At 35.5% G+C, this 20,760-nt stretch overlaps 1 protein-coding gene across 10 annotated transcripts in view; it reads left to right on the top strand.

Moving 5' to 3' along the window:
- LOC149784409 (uncharacterized) overlaps positions 1-20,760 on the top strand; it is a 176,243-nt gene that overhangs the window by 5,302 nt on the left and 150,181 nt on the right. For 8 of the 10 annotated variants that reach the window (XM_089932458.1, XM_089932459.1, XM_089932460.1 and 5 more), the window contains exons 2-3: positions 14,228-14,251; positions 15,817-15,840. In XM_089932458.1, the coding sequence (XP_089788584.1) occupies positions 14,228-14,251; positions 15,817-15,840 (48 nt within the window). The remainder of the gene's footprint in view (positions 1-14,227; positions 14,252-15,816; positions 15,841-20,760) is intronic. The other 2 variants (XM_089932466.1, XM_089932467.1) reach the window with 1 other exon arrangement.

A 20,760-nucleotide genomic window follows, 5' to 3' on the forward strand; every position in this document is an offset into this window, starting at 1 on the left:
AAGTTTTCTTTATATTACCTCTTTAAGTTATTTATTAATTGATGTTCTTAGAGATTGAATGTTATTTATACTTTATTTAGCAAGAGACAGGAGTCCTAGCCGATTACACGGTTCGTTAAGGACATCTAGGACCGGAATCCTAGCTGATTACTCGGTTCGTTAAGGACATCTAGGACAGTTTTTTTTATAGGTGCTTCGTAAGTGAATTATTTATTAATACTTTTATAAAACTGAATGATATGTTATGGGTTTTTATGTGTGGCTTCTAAATTTATTTAGCTAGTTACTGGGTCTTTTGGTTTTGTGGGGATAGTAATTATATTTTGTTCCTAAGTCCTGCTGAGTCTATGAATTGATTTATATTTTTATATGCTGATTGTTTATTTTTATTAGAGTCCATAACTCTAGGTATGTGTGTGGTGATCCAATCTCTTTTTGGTTTTTGATAAATATTTTCCGAGCGGGTTGATATTTTGGGCATATATTGAATACGTGGTGGAGATCTTCGGTGGTGTGGCAGTTAAAGCAGTTAATGGTTGCTGGTTTGGGTCCTATAAACCTTCCAAAACTGCTTGCTAGTTTAGTTTTTCCAGTTATTATCCTGTTTATGGTTTTCTGTTCTAAATAGGTACCCTTAGGTAGATGTATGTTCCTATCTACGCTTTTTTTGGGGGGGTTTCATGGTGCTTTTTACCTTTTGTGGAGGAGTTCCAAAAATCGTGCCATGTTTGGTCTATATATGTTTGTGCGAAGCTTATTACTTCTGTAGAGCTATAGTTAAGCTTGATAGGGTTTTGATCTCCTAGTTTGGTTTATGCAACTTTGTCTGCTGTTTCGTTGCCAGAGATTCCAATGTGCGACGTATCCACATGAGCTCGACTAATTGATGTGCTATGGTGATATCGTCGATTAATTGGCATGCTCTGTCGAGGAATTGTTCCCTAGAGTGTGTATTGTGATTCTGGATCGATTTGATAACGCTTAGGGAATCGCTTATAATGACTGCTTTAGGTATTTGGTTGTCTTTGATCCATTGTAGTGATTCAAGTATAGCCCAGAATTCAGTGGTGTAAATGGCGCAATAGTCAGGTAATCTGGATCCCATTTGTATATTGAATTCAGGAATGACTATTGCTGCTGCTGTTCTTGGTGGGTTGTTTGTTTTTGATCCATCGGTATATATTTTAACATAGTCCGGGTATTTTTGGTTGATTTCGTTTACCAGTACAGGTTTTAGTAAGTTTTCTTGTCCTTCTTTATTGCCTAATTTTGTAGCTTCAGTGTTAATCCTTGGTGGTTTTTGTAACCATGGTGATTTGTTCTGGTCTATATTGTTTGTTACCTGTTTTTTTTAGCAGAGGTATCTTTTCTCTTAGTTCAAGGATTACTTTGCCACTTGGTATGATAGGTATGATTTTGGGTTTGAAGACAACTTTACACTTATTTATAGCTATTTTGGTGGATGGTTGTCTGGGTGGGTATCTAATCGAATGGAGTATCGGAGGAGCAGTTCTTGCCTACGTAATTTTAAGGGTAGTTCTCCTGTTAGTGTTTGTAGTTCTTCTAATGATGTTGAGGGGAGTGTTCCTGTGCATAATAGTAAGGCTTTTCTCTGGATAGTGTCCAGTTTTTGTAGTACAGGCTGCTTAGCCGAGTTATATGCTTGGCAACCGTAATCCAGTTTTGATCTAATTAGGCTTTTATATATCGCGAGGAGGGTTTCCTGGTTGGATCCCCAGTCAGTCCCTGTGATGTTCCTGAGCAAATTGAGATCTTTGTTACAATTCTGGGTGAGTTGTTCAATGTGCTGTTTCCATGTGAGGTGGTTGTCAAAGAACATTCCTAGGAACTTTACTACGGTTACATATTTGATTAATTGATTTTGTATATAGAAGTTTGGATAGACTAGGTTGTTATTTCGTTTTGGGGTGAATATGATTGCCACAGTTTTTTCATGAGATATTTTGAAACCCCATTTGTCCGCCCATCTCCCTATGTTGTCTAGGCTCTGCTGGATTTCTTTAACTACTGTGTTATTGGCAGGATTTCCATTCCTCCATATGCCACTATCATCTGCAAATTGTGACAAATTTATTTTTGTGGAGGCTACATTGAGGTCAAGGTCGTTTACCATTAGGTTAAATGGTAACGGACTTATTACACTGCCTTGCGGTGTTCCATTTTCAAGTGAAAATTCTTCCGAATGGGTGTTGCCTATTCTTGTGGTAATTTTCCGGCCTGTGAAGAAATCGCCAATCCAGTTGAACAAGCGTCCAGTTATTCCAAATTGGTTTAATTTGGCCATTAGTCCATTGGTCCATACTAGGTCGAACGCTTTTTCTAGGTCTAAAGAAACCGCTATGAGGTTGCGATCGGTTTTCCTATGTGCGTTAAAAGCGTGTTTGATGTCTGTTTCCAATCTGAGAAGTTGGTCAGTGGTGGACCGTTTGTTCCGAAAGCCACATTGATTTATGGAGAGTAGGTTATTGGTTTCTAGGTGGTGTTTTAACCTATTGGCGATTATTGTCTCCATTATTTTGCAGATATTGTTTGTAAGGGAGATGGGTCGGTACGAATTTATGTTGTTGGGATCTTTACCTAGCTTGGGGATTGGTATTACTAAGGCCTGTTTCCATTTGGTGGGTAGTTGGCCTTTATCCCATATCTTGTTAAAGGGTTTGATTATGACTATTGTTATATTGATAGGTAGTTTTTTGTAGATAATGGAAGCTAACTGATCCTTACCAGGGGATGTTTCGTTTTTGGATCGTAGGGCTATCTTCCATTCACGTACTGTGATGTCGCTATTTAGGTGAGATTCTTTTGTTCCTTGGTCTTGAAACATTTGAGGTTGGTTTCCCTCCATTAGTTTTTTGTGTTCTTAAAAGTTCCTGGTGTGATTATTGTTGCTACTCATGTTCGAAAAATGCTTCGCTAGGAGGTCTGCCTTATCTTTATTTGTTATGGCATTTTTAATTTTTGGGGCTGAGGTAGTTGCTTTCCCATTTATGGCTTTTATCTTGTCCCATATTTGTTTTGAGTTTGATTTTAGACTCAATTTAGAGCAAAAGGTTTGCCATAGATTAATTTTAGCAGTTTTTATAGTTTGTTTTAGTGCTTTTTCTTTATCTTTATATTGCTAGAAGTAGATAGAATTTTTGATGCGTTTATATTTATTTAAGGCCCTTTTTTGTCTTTATGTGCTATAGTGCACTGTTTAGTCCACCATGGTACAGGGTTTTTATTTTGGATATTAGTTGTCTTTGGTATGCATCGGTTAGCTGCTTCTATAATTGTGTCTGTTATGTTATCATAATACATGTCACTACTTGGACTTTCTAAGTTATCTGGATTTACTCTAGCTTGTAATAATTGGAATTGGTCCCAGTCTGCCTGTTGGTACCTCCATTTAGGTGGGGTTGCGTTAGGAATGTGTTGAGTTTTTGTTTGAATATTGATTGTGATGGGAAAATGGTCACTTCCTAACGTATCTTCCTGATCCACCCACCAATTTGTGATTTGAGTCAACTTTGGGGTAGTGATGGTTAGGTCTATGGCTGAGAGAGTGCCATCCTCAGGGTTTAATCTAGTGTTCGACCTGTCATTTAAGATGACCAGATTGTTCTCAGTTATCCATTTTTCAACAATTTTTCCTCTTTGATCTTTCTTTTTACCTCCCCATAATTCACTGTGTGCGTTGAAGTCGCCACAGATCATTAGATTGTTGTTGTTTTTATTAGTGATTGCCTTTAGTGAGATTAGGTTGGTAGGGCAGAAGGTACCCCCTGGGTCGTATGCATTTATTATTTGAATGTTTGTGGTTCCTATAATTATCATTACTGACATTATTTCGATGCTATTATTGATATTTAGGTTAGGGGGTACTTCTATTACTTCACAGTAGATTAGTGTATCTATTAAAAAATTGCTAGTCCACCCCCTTTCTGCCCCCTGGGTCTGTTTTTAAAGATTCCCTGGGTATAGCCTTGTAGTTTGGGCAGGCGTTTGTGTTCTTGTGTTATGAGGGTTTCCTGTAGGCAGATTACGTCTGGTTTTATGGCCGTATTATTCAGTTTATTCTGCAGTTCTGATAGGTTTTTAAAGATTCCTCTGCAGTTCCATTGCCAGATGGTGATTTTATTATTTTTGTACTATTCATTTTTGACGTTGTCTTTATCTGTTAGTCTTGTGGTCCAATCAACTAATATGGTGAAAATGGTTTTGAGGGTTCTGATTATGCTACTGAGAACTTGCATTAGGGTTCCTTTTGTTAGGTTCATTACTTCCTGTATTAATTCTGTGTTGGGGTGTGTGTTAGGTTTGGGGATGTTTGGGGTGACAGTTTTGTTTGTATCTGGAGTGTTATTAGGATGGTCATGGTTTGTTACAATGTGGGTTGTAGTTTTTGGTTCTTTTGTTTCCTGATTCGAGGGTATGTTTTGTCGTGCAATGTTTTCCCTTCTGATTCTACGTGGAATGGGATGTTTGTGGGATAATCATGTATATGTTGATACATCATCGGCGTGAATTTCATGCACGAGGGAGACGGTGTCAGTTATGAACAGAGTGGCTATGTCTACGTATTTGTTTTTTATGAAGGCATAGTGAAACTCGTGAGCATCTTGGAGACGTCGCAAACGGCTGCACCAACGTAGTTGTGTTTGTCCAGCTTGAGATTGTTTTTCCTGGATCCGATTGCGAGGTCTTCGTCAAAGATTTCCATGCACACAAATACATTATTGGTGACTAGTTTATCCTGTTATCGTAGGTTATTGACGATTTCGATTTTCTTGCGGTGTCAACTGTTTTCCATGGTTCTTCCGAACACGCTATTTTTCTGGATTGGTAAAGCTTTCTAATGTCACTCTGGATTGTTTGAGGAGAGCGTCCCACTATGGTCCTGACGAGGAGAAATGCTAGAGTGGATCGAGTTGCTAAAGTTCCATGTACGTGTGTCTGAAATTGTCAAGCACGTCTGCAAGCAGGAGTACGTCTGTTTGAGATAGACATCGTGATAATCGCCGAGAGGTTTACAATCAAACTCGTTCCATATCTTGTTTTCGTACTGGAATTCATCGTCGGTGATTCCTGTGAGATTTAAGCGGGTATAAAAGGCATCTTGGATGGTAACAAAGTTTCGTCGAATGGTGACCATGCATCAATGTATTTGTAGGGATAAATTCCTTTTGTTTGAGGTGATCCTCGTTGGCTCCAAATTCCTTTTCCTCATGTGAGTACTGAGGACAGTTTTCAGCGAGTTCTTCCAGAGACTCTGAGATCATAGGTAAATAAATCGCTATCGATGAATCGAAAAAGTCCAGTCAAGAATGACATGTACCTTTCAAAGTTGTTGGAGATACAGTTGATTTATGTTTCAACCCCAGCAATAAGCTATTTGATGCGCGGATGATTGAGTGCTGCGGAGATAAAATGTCCATCGTACCCTCGTAGATTATGAGCGATCACCAGTAATAAGTCTATATCATTGAAGATTACAGTCAGCATGATCAGCTCCTCGATAACATCCGGTCACATGGAAATGATCTCCGGCATTTTATCATGCGGCCCGAGGTACTCTTCGCAGATATTGCACTACTTTGATGCTTTGTGTTGTCACAGTTGTTTTTGCATGAGTGGAATCGTCGTCGATGGATTATTTTTTCGGACGTCCCAGTTGCAGGAAACTCAGCTGTCCGATCTTTACCAAACAGATCTTTCCACAACACAGAGTCATCGCGTTCACAGTAGACTATATACGGTCGGCAGATGTCGTCGATATGAGAGCCCAGAGCGCTTACAACGATCATTTCACTAATCAGTGACGATCATTGATGTGTTCAGCAAATAAGCATGGGTAGTTCCTCCGGTCACTTAGACGCTTAAAGAATTCATGGGAGAGCCCATACAGTGTTCTTTTTACGAGCAAAAATAACAAAAACAAAACAAAGCCTCTTTAGAGTCGAAAAGGTCGTCTCCACCAAAAGGAAAACAAATCGCTTGTCAAATGGTTTGGTTATCCTGAACAATTCAAGTCTCGGATTCCAATGGCATCGCTGATGGCATTGTCTCATCCGATGAAAATACCTCCGAATAATCTTTTCATATGCCTCGCCTATGCTTTTCCGATGATACCGTCTTACATTTCGCCACATGCTTGTACATACTCCTCCTCCCAAATATACTCTTGAACACACACTGCAATTTTATGAATTTTGCACGAAATGCCAACTGAATCCGAGACACCCTATTCAGCTAATAATAAAACTGATATTGCTGAATCGTGTCAGCTTATTCTTTATGCAGTACTGTTGATTGTACTGCTGCAAAGGGATGCTAATGACTATAGCTACGCCTCACCCACTCAACGTTCTCATAGCAATTTTCACTATCCTCACAAACTATCATCGCAGGAACATAACTCAAATCATTATTCGTATACGGTACAAGCTTCTTTGCACACTTCAGAGACTCCTTGGACTACTGGTCAGCTAATATTACTATTGGAATACTACCGCTAACCTCATTAATAGATCCCAATCGATCAACGCTCCAAGGATAACATGAAAGAGACATTTGCGCTATACTACAATCATATCTCTAATACATGTCACTAAAACGACAATCATTTCTTTTTTAAACTACTGTCGAGCGCGCGACTAAGTTCAACGATCTATGGGCGGTTGTATGTGCACACTAATACTGTTATTCTGTGTTGATGAATCGACGTTTCCTTGAAATGTGTGTGAGTGTGATTTGGATTTTTAACGTAGCTTTAACACATTTTCAGTCATATCTATACGATGCCTGCAGTCTGACAATTTATATTGGTGTCTTGCACTGGGGCATCAAGACCCAGACAGGTAGCATCAAATCTAACGCAGTGACATTATCCTGACGCCAGATCGATAAGTCCTAGCACTAACTTGTTAATACTGAGCTCATAGCGAGGCAGCTGTTAGTACCATTTTATAAGGCTTTAGTATGACTTGGCCGGAGTTCAAAACGCGACCGCCTGCATCTTTGAAATATTTTGTAGGATATCAAGATCATCGGAGGATGGCTTAAATTACGCTGCGTTTTTTGTTTGTTTGAGGTCAGTACTTTGCTGCCCTCATATTTGCTTATTTACATCATCTCACACTTATAATTTCAAAGCGATTGACTTAAATTTTGATAACGCTGGGTAAGCTATTTCTATCACAACATTGTGTCCGTCTTGGATATAATCTAGGTCAATGGACAGGACTACATTCAACAAAACAATGTCTCAAGTCCGTGACCTGGTAATGTTGGCGCTCTGCAGTTTCATACTTTGCGTGAGGTTTAATTATAATGAAAAATAATTTCGCCATGTTTTCTTCCCTTATTATCTTTCCTTTTTAGGAAGACCTTGTATATCTTATATCTCGATCTGTGTATTTTCGGTATAGAATATGCAGCTTGACCATCCTTCAACTGTTCACATGTCAGAATTTGCTATTTCGGCTTGGTCATTTTCACTTTCGGAACATCGAAGGTAAATTGTTAAAAACGAGCCGATAACATGTTTATAATACTTGATTGTCACTGACCTCAAAAAAGCTAATGCAGAAAGCTATTCAATCTGACCAATGATCAGTCGTCCAAGCGGCATGTAGTGATGGATGACCGACACGTAGTATCCAACACGTCGTGTGCATTGACTAATACTGTACATTGTAGCATCAAAACGACGTGTGTAATGACTAAAACTAAGTCATCTAACAGCCAGCACCCCACACTATACCATCAACACGTCGTGCTTAGCAACCAATTATGTCGTCTGCTATCAATCACACGATCATATACTATTATCTCTGCGTGTGTAGTGAAGGTTACCTACACTTAGTATCCTGCACGTTGTGGCTAATGACTAAAACCCCTACTATACCAATTTGTAGCAACCAATACTCAGTCATCTACTATTCAGGAACTTAAATTATGTGATCAACACTCCGTGTATAGTGACCAAACTAGCAGTATGTTGTGACTAATTTCCCACACTATATCATGAAATGCGGTGTTGGTAGTGTCCAGTACTCATTTATCTAATATCACGCGCAAACAGTATATCATCAGCACGCCACGCATAGTGAGCAAAACATCACACATATTATCTAACCTCGTGCACAGTGACTAATACCCTAACACTTTACCATCAACACATCGTTTGCATCACCCTACACTATATCATAATATTCCCTATCTTGTTCTCTTTTATGTTGAAACACTCTGTAGAGCATTGACCCGTTTACTGATATTAACAACAGGTTTAAGTACCTCTTTACATCGTGACTCATATCCAATTAATTCCTTTTATATGACTGTGTGCACATTCTGGAGCACGATGTGTTTTCTCTTGATAGATAGAGCATGTACCGTTACTTTTATTTCGAGTGGAATAGTCATTAGAGTTTCTATAAGTGTACTTTTGAATAATCCCCATTACATAGCAATGTGTATGATTGTCTTTGATAGGCCAGATTAGTCTTGAGCCATGGGCATGCCAACTTAGTTTACGATTCTTCTAAATAGGCTTTAGACTAGCCTGTGCAGTTGCTTTCTGCGCAATCCTCAAAAGAAGCACATGTTTTGATCTTTTTACACCTTGAAATGTATCACTGTGCCCAGCTTCTTTCTAAACACTCTTTTTTCCTCTGGGAAACCACTCGTGTTGTTTGTCATTAGCTTGGTTGTTTCAACTTTGATCTCCATCCCATATCTTAGAGATGCTTTGTGTATATTTCGCTAAGATTTTCAGTTCACGTTTGTCTCCTGATAAGCCTTAAGGTCTCTAAGGTCATTGGACATGATACTTTCCAGAAGATGTTAAAGAATGTTGGTGACGGAAAGCACCCCGTTCTGACTCCGACTGTGGTTCTGTATCAATCGCATATGTTGGCATTGACGAGAGTTGCACTAGTCGCCTTTTCATACAGATTTTCTATGATCCTGATATTTTGTGTTGACCTTTTTTATCCCCATGTTGGCCTAAAAGTCTACATGCCATACATTGTCGAAAGCCTCCTGAAATCAGTGAAGACATGATAGAGGTCATGTTGATGTCACATATACTTTTCAGTCTTCTTATAGCACACATGTACGATAAAATAAAAACTATGCCATTTTCTGCTTTGATTCGTTGAGCTTTACCAATTTCATCAATGATGTTGTAAATGCGTTTTCGCAGGTCATGGTTTACATTCTGGATGTGCTCTTCTAAACTGTCAATTTATAGGTATATAATTCGATCATGTGTGCGGCATATTACAGTGGTTTATATTCTGGTATGGAAAGATGAAATTGACTGTGCCATATGTAACAGCAGTGAAAACAAGTATATGAAGAATCCGACACCTAAGTCCATTTTTGTCAATATATGAGGACTAGCGAACTTGTTTATCTCTTGAGACTGGGAAAGTTATTGGATGTCAAATTAAATAAGTTATCTTCTCGGTTAATAATACATCAGAAAGGTTCCAATTTATTTATTTCCAGCTCTTATTTAAATTTAAATTCCTCATAAAAATAAAAGAATTCCAAAGATAATAATTACAAATAAATGTAAATTTAAAATCAAACAAGCAGTGTGACTTACCGTTGTCCATTAACCCTGTAATATATACTAGCTGATAAAGGGATAAAAAAATTGGAAAAAGATAATGATATACCACAATGAAAATAATCATTTGTATGCAAACTCATTTGATATTTATAATGCACAGATTTTAAAATGTGTTAAAGACGAAACTCTTAAAAATTGTAGAACACATTGTGAGTTGAAGCTTTGGCATAACCAATTACTGAGTTACATGCATAGGAAATCAATATGAGAATATTCACTGACAGATTTACATCTCAGATGTCACATCTAATTTCAAGTACTGAAAATGTTGTCGTACTACTACCAGATGATCAATATCCTAATCCATAGATTTAAATAATTCAACAAAATATGCAACTTGATTAAATAATCCTCTTCATCATGATTGGATATATCTAAAAGACATTACTTATTAATGAGCTAGCGACATATTGGAAAACATAGATCGATATAACTGATGATGAGCTAAGTAGAATGGAAAGTTATAAAATACATGGTAAAATAGAGAGTGGTTTATGCCTTTGAGTTCAGTGATGCTCCCATATTCACCGCTAGCTAGTTGTTTGAAGAAAAAGACTCTAGTAGAAAAAGCAGCAGTTAATGCAATCGTAGATGCAATTAGTTATGCGATTAGCAGTAATGGTATCGCGCATATAAATTTGATTTAATAATTAACCGGGTTTCACAGATACATTGAGATGAAATATACCACTATAAAAAGCAATCTTTAACTCCAAAATAATGAAGTAAACAGACCGTTTCACATAAGGGAAATGAGATTAGGACTGAGAGATCCGACAAAGAATTACAGAAAGAAGAAACATTTCTATATTGATATTGGAGACATCAAAGGGAACAAGACCTTTTAACAATATTTTAATCTTATTGAATGAACCAAAACGTGGAAGGTCTCATGCCGAAACAACTGATAAAAGAGATGACATATTATTAGTTTTATTATAGTGTATACTTTTCTTATTTATCATAATTTCTGATATGATACAAATATTATATAATAGTTGGAACGAGGAAAACAATTTTAGATGAATTATGTGATCTTGAAATATATGCCTTAAGAAATTGCATGAACAACTTTTACTCTAATAAAATATATCCTAAGTGACTTGTATCCATTATAAGTAATTCCAAAGAGATACTATTCAGATACCAGATGGTAGTATTAAGGTCGAAAACTAGAAAATATCAGATTTTTACATCATGACTAAAACTTTCGTATCTTGAATAGTTCCATTAGTTAGTACCATTGCTTGGTATGACTAGGCCTGATTTAACCCCCCCCCCTCCCCGCATCTGAGGCGGTCGCTCTAACCAATTAGGCCACCGAAGCAGTCCAAAAGGTGGTAGATTTATAGGATAATCTTATTGGACTATTACTAAATTCATAATCTTATCCATAATACGGTCTTAAATAACAAGACTTTATCAACTCTTCCAAACTGAAATAAGCTCGAATCAAACGATGAAAATAAAACAAAATAGATATTAATGGTACAAGGCTGCATGGATAAGCTAGATACGAGGGTTAAAATACTAAAAAAGAATAAAATGATATGGATGAAACACTAGTAACTTTTGAAGATGTTTAGTAAACATATCGTGAAAAGAAACAATCAGGTTTAGTGTCCATAACATATAAGCTGAAGTAGACAATATATAATAAAGTAAAATAATTGATATTATTAAGTTAGAAATAGAGAAGTGGCAAAGAGACATTTCAAACTGAAGTAAGGACTCTACAATATGTTCTAAAATGAGACAGAATATCAAAGAAATCGTAAAATTAAAAAAGGTTATATAAAATGTATTCCGGGTTATATTACTTTATGATTAGGTAAAATATTATATTCACTGCTGTAATAGATAGGAGAAGAAAAGTAATTCTTTGATTGCTCCCGTATTCAAGACTTGAGCAAAAGCTGTTAAATCACGTAAAATATGTTTATTTGGTTTATTATCTGCTACTATAGCGCCTTAAAAAATGAATATAAGCCGCACAACAATATCTGACGATAATATTAGTCATGTCATTACCATACAAAACAGATTTATAAACACTGATTTACAATGTGACATTGAATTATACTTTATACAGTGTGCGGATGGGAGGAATATTATTTCATTTTACAAAATCGAAGAGACATTAAAGTTGAAAGTATTTACAATATTAACAAGTTTAAACGGAATTAGCATATTATTTTGAATAGAGCAATATGTGATTGTTTGCAATGGAAACGGTTGATGAGAACAGCGAAACATTTACATTATAATTACATATAAAAGGCATTATCAGAATTTGTTAATCGCAACAGCAATAGCTATAATAATAGGTGCAAATGTTAACCTCTTACGATGCACGTGAAATTATTTTCTACTTACGTTAATCGATGCATAAGGTAAAAATGATAAAGAGTTAGACATGATAACCAGATTAAGAAATTATAATAGAAATCAAACAAATTTACATAATTTCATAATTATATAAGTTGTAGAAGAATGTTTGGTTTTTCAGAATTAAAATAATTGCAAAGAGGACTGTTTATTTTATGCCAATAGTCATACATGTGTGAGCGAAGAGAACAAATCTCCAGTTCTGTACTTGTTCCTAAGCACCCTAAATTAAATGATTTTTACCCACCTTCTGATAAATGTAAGCCTTGTGAACGTTTAATTATTGGTGCTGCAACGGAAATGGTGCTTTTGTTTGTTGCCTGTTCCTCGGAAAAAAGCAGATGTAGAAAAGTTTGTTAACCTAAAGGCGATATATTTAAGATGTATATCTCCTTACAGACTAGAAGAAATGTCACGTAGTGTAAAATATCTTAATTTATTTCTTCATTACATGCAAGCCAAGCTGTATCGAATAGGCCATTTGCAGATGGTGATCAATAGATTATGTATTGTTTTTATCTAGTAACTATTTTTGTTGTACATATGAACCTCAAATAATGTGTTAACAATTCAGTGGTAAGATCTCTTGTTCAGGAGATTATATATCTGAACGGTCCGAAGTTCAACGACCGCCATCACCTAAAGGTAAAACTAATATAATAGATTTATTTACTGCAGAAGGTATTGCAGCTATCAAGGATCCATGCCGAATGCTTTATATTGACGCGTTTGGATACGGTAGTAGAAATGAATATGTAAAACACGAATATATTTACAGTCTAAAATCTGCTGTTTGGGTGAAAGATGTATATCTCGTTGATGGTAATACTCCGTAAGTCAGATTAAAGGAAGATATTAATGATTTCAAAATATTTAACCAAGCAGTAGAGGAATATGTTGCAATAGCACAACAAGAAAGGAAACAAAGCATGAAGAAATGAAGTGTCAACTTGAAGAGGCGAAAGAAGAAAGGAGAAAAGTGTATAAACTAAATCTGAAACAGAAGGAAAATAGAAAAGAGAAATACACAGTTGGTACAATTTAAATGACGCTGCATCTCAAATTTGGCACTTCAATAATACTCGAGACTTCGCCCAATTAACGATAACAGTATAATTATAGCCTCTCTCGCCCCTTATTATTCCATGTCCTTTAGATCAAAGCTGTTTTATATGCTGCAGCAGAGAACAATTTGATGTTGTAGAGCTAAGTCAGGAAAGAAGTAAGGTCAGCAGCTTACTCTGGATTCATCATTTTCTTGAAAAGACGATGCATTCTCTCAAATATAAGTGAATCATTTCAACTCTGATTCAACAATAACACTTAAATTATAAATCAAGTTTGTCTCAAAGGAAATTTTGCAAGATTTCTCATCAAATATGAATTCAGGAATCAGACATTTTTCCTTAAGCTTGCCCATACAGATTCTTAATAACTCGCACATTATTTGCCAAAACTTTGAATAATGCTGCAGATTTAAATGGGCAGAAGGTATAAAGCTGACTTTGCGCCGAACAAAAAGGAGATTGAGTGCAAAAAATTACGTGATCGGCAGTCAGTAACACATTTGTATAGACAGAAATATATGTACCTTATTGTCAAAATGAGAGTGAGATTCTTTCTCACGATACGATAAGAAGATTACAGGTTACGGAATGTAGTTCCCGCGATATCACATCTGTCACGTGTCATCAACAACAGTAGAGACAGATGCCTTCAATCAATTAACCAATGACTGTAGGTAAAATTCCTTTGCGAGTTAATTAATACTAGAACTTACAGATTGAATTTTATTTTAAATACCTGTCTTGAGTGTGATAACACGTATAATAAAAGCATATAATGAATTATTAAAAATAAATAATAGAGTTGATTTACCTTAAATATAATTTAATAAAAATTTATAAACATGCTGACCACTTTCTACTTGAACTCATTTCGTGCATGTTTCTTTGATTGTTCTCCTCGACATATATTTCATGAAACCCAGATATTCATCAAACTTGTTGATTAACATTCATCCCTTAAAAAAGCAAGACTGAAAGATATGTGTCATTAAAAGGGTCTTTCACAATAGTCCTGGACCATGTTGATACTATTGTACAGGTTATGTTACCGGATTATTCATGATTTGTGTCTATAGTTTTATAAAAGATAAAACGACGCAAACTTCACGCATACTTCCGGTTCTTTCAGGACGAAGAAGAAAGGAGAAAAAATGTAAGTACGAGATTAATATTAATTAATACCTTAATATCGATAAAGTTTTCTCCTGCACTTTGGAATTTGTTTGACGTCTTATATTTAGATTATACTAACGCTTGCGTGCAATTTCAATCCCCATTTGAAAATGTATAAAATGTTTTGGCGAATCTTTGTATGTGCTATTAAAATTTCAATACTACAAGAAATGGATGTAATTATACGAAACATTTTCGATGATTTTTCCTGCTGAAATGTGCTTTACTTGAAAAACTGGCTGGGTCTGTTCGAAGGGTTTTGAAGTCCTCAAGAACACAGATTTGCTATAACACGTAGGAAACTAAAAGATTGTGTTTGGAGCAGACAAATAAGAAACGTGCGATACAGATGATTAAACAATGACACATTTTAAAACGCAAGGATATCATTTACATTAAAAAAGGAAAGCTAAGAAATCACTCAGAAAGATTCTTCATTCTTCTTGTAAGGATTTCCTACAATCGTACAACTGTGAAAGCATTCAGAAACATTGATTTTAATATTCGTCCAACACAAATGATTAAATGTCGTGCGATAAGTTTTACTGGCTCCTGTACATCTAGCCATATGAGTTCAACTTGCTCTACTAAGTATTTCCCGTTTATATGCCTTGGGAATGACAATTTGATAGCTCACTCATCACTCGTCAGCAGTTGGTAGATTGCGTGGTCTCCAGTGTCTCGCAAAGACCCCGTTCTTCGAACAAAATAACAAACAGGTATATATGTGGCTGGCTTCCGCTTCACTCATAGCCCTCTGAAACAAACAAGAGATCTTACAATCCTGTTTCAGGTCGACAACGAGTGATTGCCTTTTGCTATTTTGATCGAAACAGAGAGAAGGATTAGTCAAAAGATCACCGTATATTAACTCTCAAAATATGTGTACGACCGGTACTACGCTTGCTCCGACTTAAGCATACGTACTTTATTGTCAAAATGAGAGCGAGAGAGTCAGCAATATTTTTAAATCGTGACAAATTGATTATAGCGAACGCAGTGTAGTTTCCTATACCTCGAACAGCTGGCATGTGTTGTCATCAAGAGCAACATATTATGTGTTACATGAATTAACTGATATAATAACGTGGTCTGTTTTCAGAGGTCATGGATACTTGGAATTTTAAGTTCCATTTAGTTTAAGTATTCATTTCGATTTTGATGACCATAACAATTATAATAGCATAGTAAGTAGTTTTAAAATTAAATAATATATTTGGATCTCTATTAAATTAATTTTAATTTAAAATTAGAGACATGCTTCAATCCTTCTCTGTGACTCTATTTCTCCTACGTCTCTTTGCTAGTTGTCCTCGACGTATATTCCATGAAACCCATATATTCATCATAATAGTCGATTAATACTTATCCTTCAACAAATCGAAAACTCAAAGGTCAGTGTCATATAATGTCTCTCACAATAATCCTGGTGCCTGATTATATTCTTTTACAGAATATAATACTTGTATTTTCATGTGTTTTTGTCTATATTTCTATAACATTGAAAGCCAAATCGCACTAACCTCATGTATCCTTATGTTTCAGGAAACAGACGAAATGATAAAAGAAGTAAGTACCACATTAAGAAATCTGGATAAAGTTCTCGTTCGTCTCCACTTTGGAATATTTGATGGCTTTCTCATTTATGTACATATTTTCAATCCTTATATACAAAATTAAGATGTGCATGTCCTGAATATCAAACCATTCTTAGTTTACATGTTGTCAGTGGAGGAGTCAAACACTTCCCTCAAAAATAGGTCTGTATTGCAAACATTAATCCGTATTTTCAAGGAAATGGTTACCATGTGATGGAAAATCTTTTACGTTCCCAACGAAACCTTCCAGTTATCATTGTAGATGGTTGTGTCATCAATGGGCGCATCAAAATTATCTTGACCAGATACGATCACGTTCCTTAATCGCTGCAATTTAGATGAAGTATGTTTTATACCAGATGACTCACTTTATATTGATACAGTCTATTTGGAGTGGCAAGTGCCGAAAATTCTTTTGCACTTTCCGTAAGTGGAATGTAACAGGATGTTCCTAATGGACAAAAATAGCGTTATATTTTGAATTTACAATTTTATTAATATAGTCATCTCTTCATGGAATTGGAAATTAATAAGTTTTGATGATATCTCGATATTCAGTAGACACACGGAATGGTTTGTCTGGTTTAGTCACATCATTACATGGTGAACTCAAATTACTTTTCCTTGGTTCAGTAAAGTATTTCACTAGAAATAGTGAATTCTCTTTTGTCAAACATTTATGCATAGAGGATTCATTATGTATGTTTGGTGTTTAACAGGTATAGAGTGTATACAATCTCAATTGTATGGGATAATTTATTTGCTTGCTATGGGATATCAGGACAAAAGTGCTTATATTCACAAGATATGTGCTTTAGTTTACATCATTGATGTACTTTGTTTACAAAATAATACGGCAGTACTTCAATGGATTTTATTTCGCTAAAATTAAAGATCTCATGTTTTTGTTCCTGCTTGTCAACGCGTGATTGTCATTTGTTACCATGAGGAGCATATAGAGAATGACTAGTACCAAAGGTCATCAATTTGAACAATATTTATTGATGAACCATTGTTAGGAGCAGAGTGACCGCATTAAATGACTGACAAATACATTAATTAGCTAAAATAATATTGTCCTGATGAACACTTACACGAAAGGGTCTTTAACGGATCAATACTAGCAGCAAACGTCACCTCCTGAAAAGACTGAGGAATTCATGTGTCAGGTAAAGGAACTATTTCCTCATTGCCACACTTATGAAGATATATTTTTCATATAGCTCTAGCAAATGCAAAAGCAGTAAACAAATCAGTGATTTTATTTTGAACATAATTCCTATCTCTCAGTTACCAGTGGATTGACCACAACCTAAATTCCACCTAATTGATGCCTTTTAATACCCGAATATCTCCAATAGACAAAGAAGTCACTTCTCCGTCAGACACACTCACTTAGACCAACTCCTATGCGAAACTGACATACTGGAGAGGAATATTACCACAGTCTCACTCTCCTCTCTGAATGTGAACATCATCACTAAAACAAGACTTCGCAGACAAATACAAAGGACCTGATAACAAAATGATTTGGGGAAACGGTTCTAGTTTTTAATATTTTAATATAACCTTCGACATGAATGGTTTTTAATTTTCTGAAATAGAATCGATCTGGGATTTGTTTGAGCACAGTAATGAATTGCATTCAGCATAAGACGGTGGCCTTACCTTTCATCAGTAAGAGCATTTTTAGTCTTAATTACGTTGTTTATTTTGTCATCCTATATCAAGCGGGAAATGACATGCTTGTCTTCTAACCATCAGTGCAGGTAGGGAGAAATATTTATTTCCGTACAGTCTTTTCAAATGTTTGATTTCCAAACACCTGTATCAAATTGAGATTTCTACCAAGATGATTTTCTACCGTATAAACGTCTTAGAATAGTATTAATTAAAAAGACACTATGCGAGTCAAACAATATTCATCAACTCTGCAAACAAGAATTTCCACTTTTCAATTTTTTCTTATCAAGACAGATCATGGAATCATTATGCATAATATTGTTGATCTGTTCAATTGTTATGAGGCTTTGTGAGGTTATCACATTATGTAATAAGTGATAGAGAACTTTTCGACATGAATGGTTCATAATTCTCCAAAAACGAAGAAGACTCAGGTTCGTTTGAAACAACTAATGAATTGTGTTCAACCCAAAACCTTGATGTCTATGTAATGTCATATTTTGTAGAAGCTCTCTCTTTATTCTTGTGCTTAATATCCGTCCCGTCGCAGACAGAACTGAAGTGACCCTACGTTTAAGCATAATTGCCCGTCGGAAAAAAATATGGATATCGAATCAGTCTTATCATGTTTCACTTCCAGACATTGTGCCAAATGGAGATTTGTAAGTGATTTCATGAGCCTGATATGTTGTTTAAAGTACCAGTGTCTGAGAAGAATATTTAACCTTGATTTATTCAAGTAATAGGAGGTTAACGTAGTCATTATTAACTTTGTTAACTGAGAGCTGAGCACCATTTATCCACTCGAGTCTCGCATGTGTTTTTTTCTCCAATTTCTTTTCAGCAATTCCTAAGCCTAAGTCGCTATGACACAGATACCAAGTACTAACTCGTTATGATACTGTTTGTAACCACATCATCATTAGTAGTGTGTTATTCTGACAATGTCGGCTTCAAGATAATTGCCAATAGGTTTATTTGGAATACCAATGTCAAAAACTCTCTTAATCGTCTTATATATTCATCAATACTTTCAAATAGAGGAAATTATTTATCAACTAATTTTTTTTCTAGTAAAGCAATATTCAGCTAATATCTCTGGTAATGACAAAATCTAAACTGAGGTTCAAGGTAGGGGAGGGTGCGTGCTGCATATGCCAGTTTCGTTAAATAATTTATTTTATATTCCTCTTTCCTCACTCCGTCAATGGATTTCTAGTTTCACTTATTCTCTTTGAATTGGTTTCGAATTTTATTTGTTACTTTTCTCTCTGCCTTTACTATTGGACTCCTCGTTTCTGTTTCTCTGTATCCTTCATATTTCCCTCTTCTCTCTCTCTCTCTCTCTCTCTCTCTCTGCATTTGCCTTTGATTCTACTATTCCTCTAGCTCAATGTATATTGATGATTTCTCTTCTCTCTTTTCACATACATTTCCTAGTCCTTTTCCCCTTCCTGAATATGCATTATTATTTTTCCTTCTGAAGCTGAGACTTTAGTCAAATTCCATATAATTCGTAACTTGAATTCCTTTCATTTCTTCTCAAAACCGGACAGCCCTACTCATCATATTCACAACACTAGGATCTTTATTGCCATTTCTTGATTAATATCGAATCCAACTATTCGTTATCTCGTGTTTTGTTAATGAATCATTGCATCAGAAAGGTCATAATATCACTCATGCTCAATCAACTTGTCTATTTACTTAGATTCCGAAACATATCAAGTTTAATTTCAAAGAATGTATTAAATATTATATATATATATATATATATATATATATATATATATATATATATATATATATATATATATATATATATATATATATATATATTTAACTCATTTAAACAAGTTAGGACTACGGACACATTCCGTAAGTTGTGTTACCACCGTAGATCTCAGAATAAGTAACATACAGGAACTGAGACTAAACAATTGAAGAAAAAGTCAACAGACTATTTATTTCCCTAAAATAGAAAATTAAAATGTAAACGACACTTACGATATTGTTAATCCAGTTCTAAGTAGTCCTAAATGTTCTTTCACAGTATAAAATTAAAACTATTAATTGAAATCCAGTAGTATTGAATGTCCTCTCGTATAAGAATAATATATTCAAGAATTTGTTTCAATTAGTTCTCTTCATTCCAAATTAGTACTTTAATCCAAACCTTGAAAGAGATCAGAAGCACTAGATTGTTCTGGAATTCCCAATATTATAATGGAACATTCTACCAACTTGTTAACAAACTACATGACGACTATAGACACGTAAACCAGGTTAGGCAGTGAACTGAAATGTTAATACATATCTTGAAAGCAGTAGACAATTCATGTAGATACAAAGTCTACTCTCAGTCATTGACATAGTTTAGATACACAAAAAATGATACCTAAATAAGCGCATGTATCAAAACCGTTCCGTTGAAATGTACCAAAACAAATAACCATTATTAATTCTGAGTTAGCTAGACCCAGGATGTAATTAGTGGATTCCAAAGGTCCGAATAAACCATTAAAGAAATATTATAAGTCAGCCAGTTGCAGATCTATATCGAACAGTCTTAGACAAGTGCCCCTGAAATATTAACAAGTTTTGATATGGAAGCTACACAAAGAGTGTGAGTCGATCAGGTAATTGTAATGTTAGGCTTATTCCGAAAGAATGTGTTCTGTAATCAGTAATTATATCTGAATGCCCGAACTTAAATCGAATTCTAAGAGTTCATTGTATTCGCGTGCTTTGTTGTGAAAAACCACTTGACAATATGCCCAAAATAATCTAACACATGTTATGTCTTTCCCGCCTAATATTATTCATTTAACTTTCAATTAAATCCAAAGTAATTGATATAGTAAACACAATCTGGTTCTTTGTCAAGAAATGCTCTAATGCTAAATAGGAAAACAAATACGATACGAAATTTAGTCTGGACCGCTCTGGCTTTGAAAGTGTTTAGATCGTCTGTCTCGGATGTGGGTTCGGACGCCGGCCTTATCATACCAAAGATTTACAAAAATGGCTCTGGCAGTTGGCTCGCTTGGTGCTCAACTTTACAACGTTCCTGTTAAATCTGGTAGACCTGGTGTCAGGATAGAGTGTCTTGTGAGAACATCATACTACATGTCTGTATTATAATACCCTAGTGTCATACATCACTATAAATTGCCACACTGCTGACATCGAAGTGATGAAACTAAAA

The sequence above is a fragment of the Sinohyriopsis cumingii genome, chromosome 14, assembly GCF_028554795.1.
Source record: "Sinohyriopsis cumingii isolate HCF-2022 chromosome 14, ASM2855479v2, whole genome shotgun sequence".
Lineage (NCBI taxonomy): Eukaryota > Metazoa > Mollusca > Bivalvia > Unionida > Unionidae > Sinohyriopsis > Sinohyriopsis cumingii.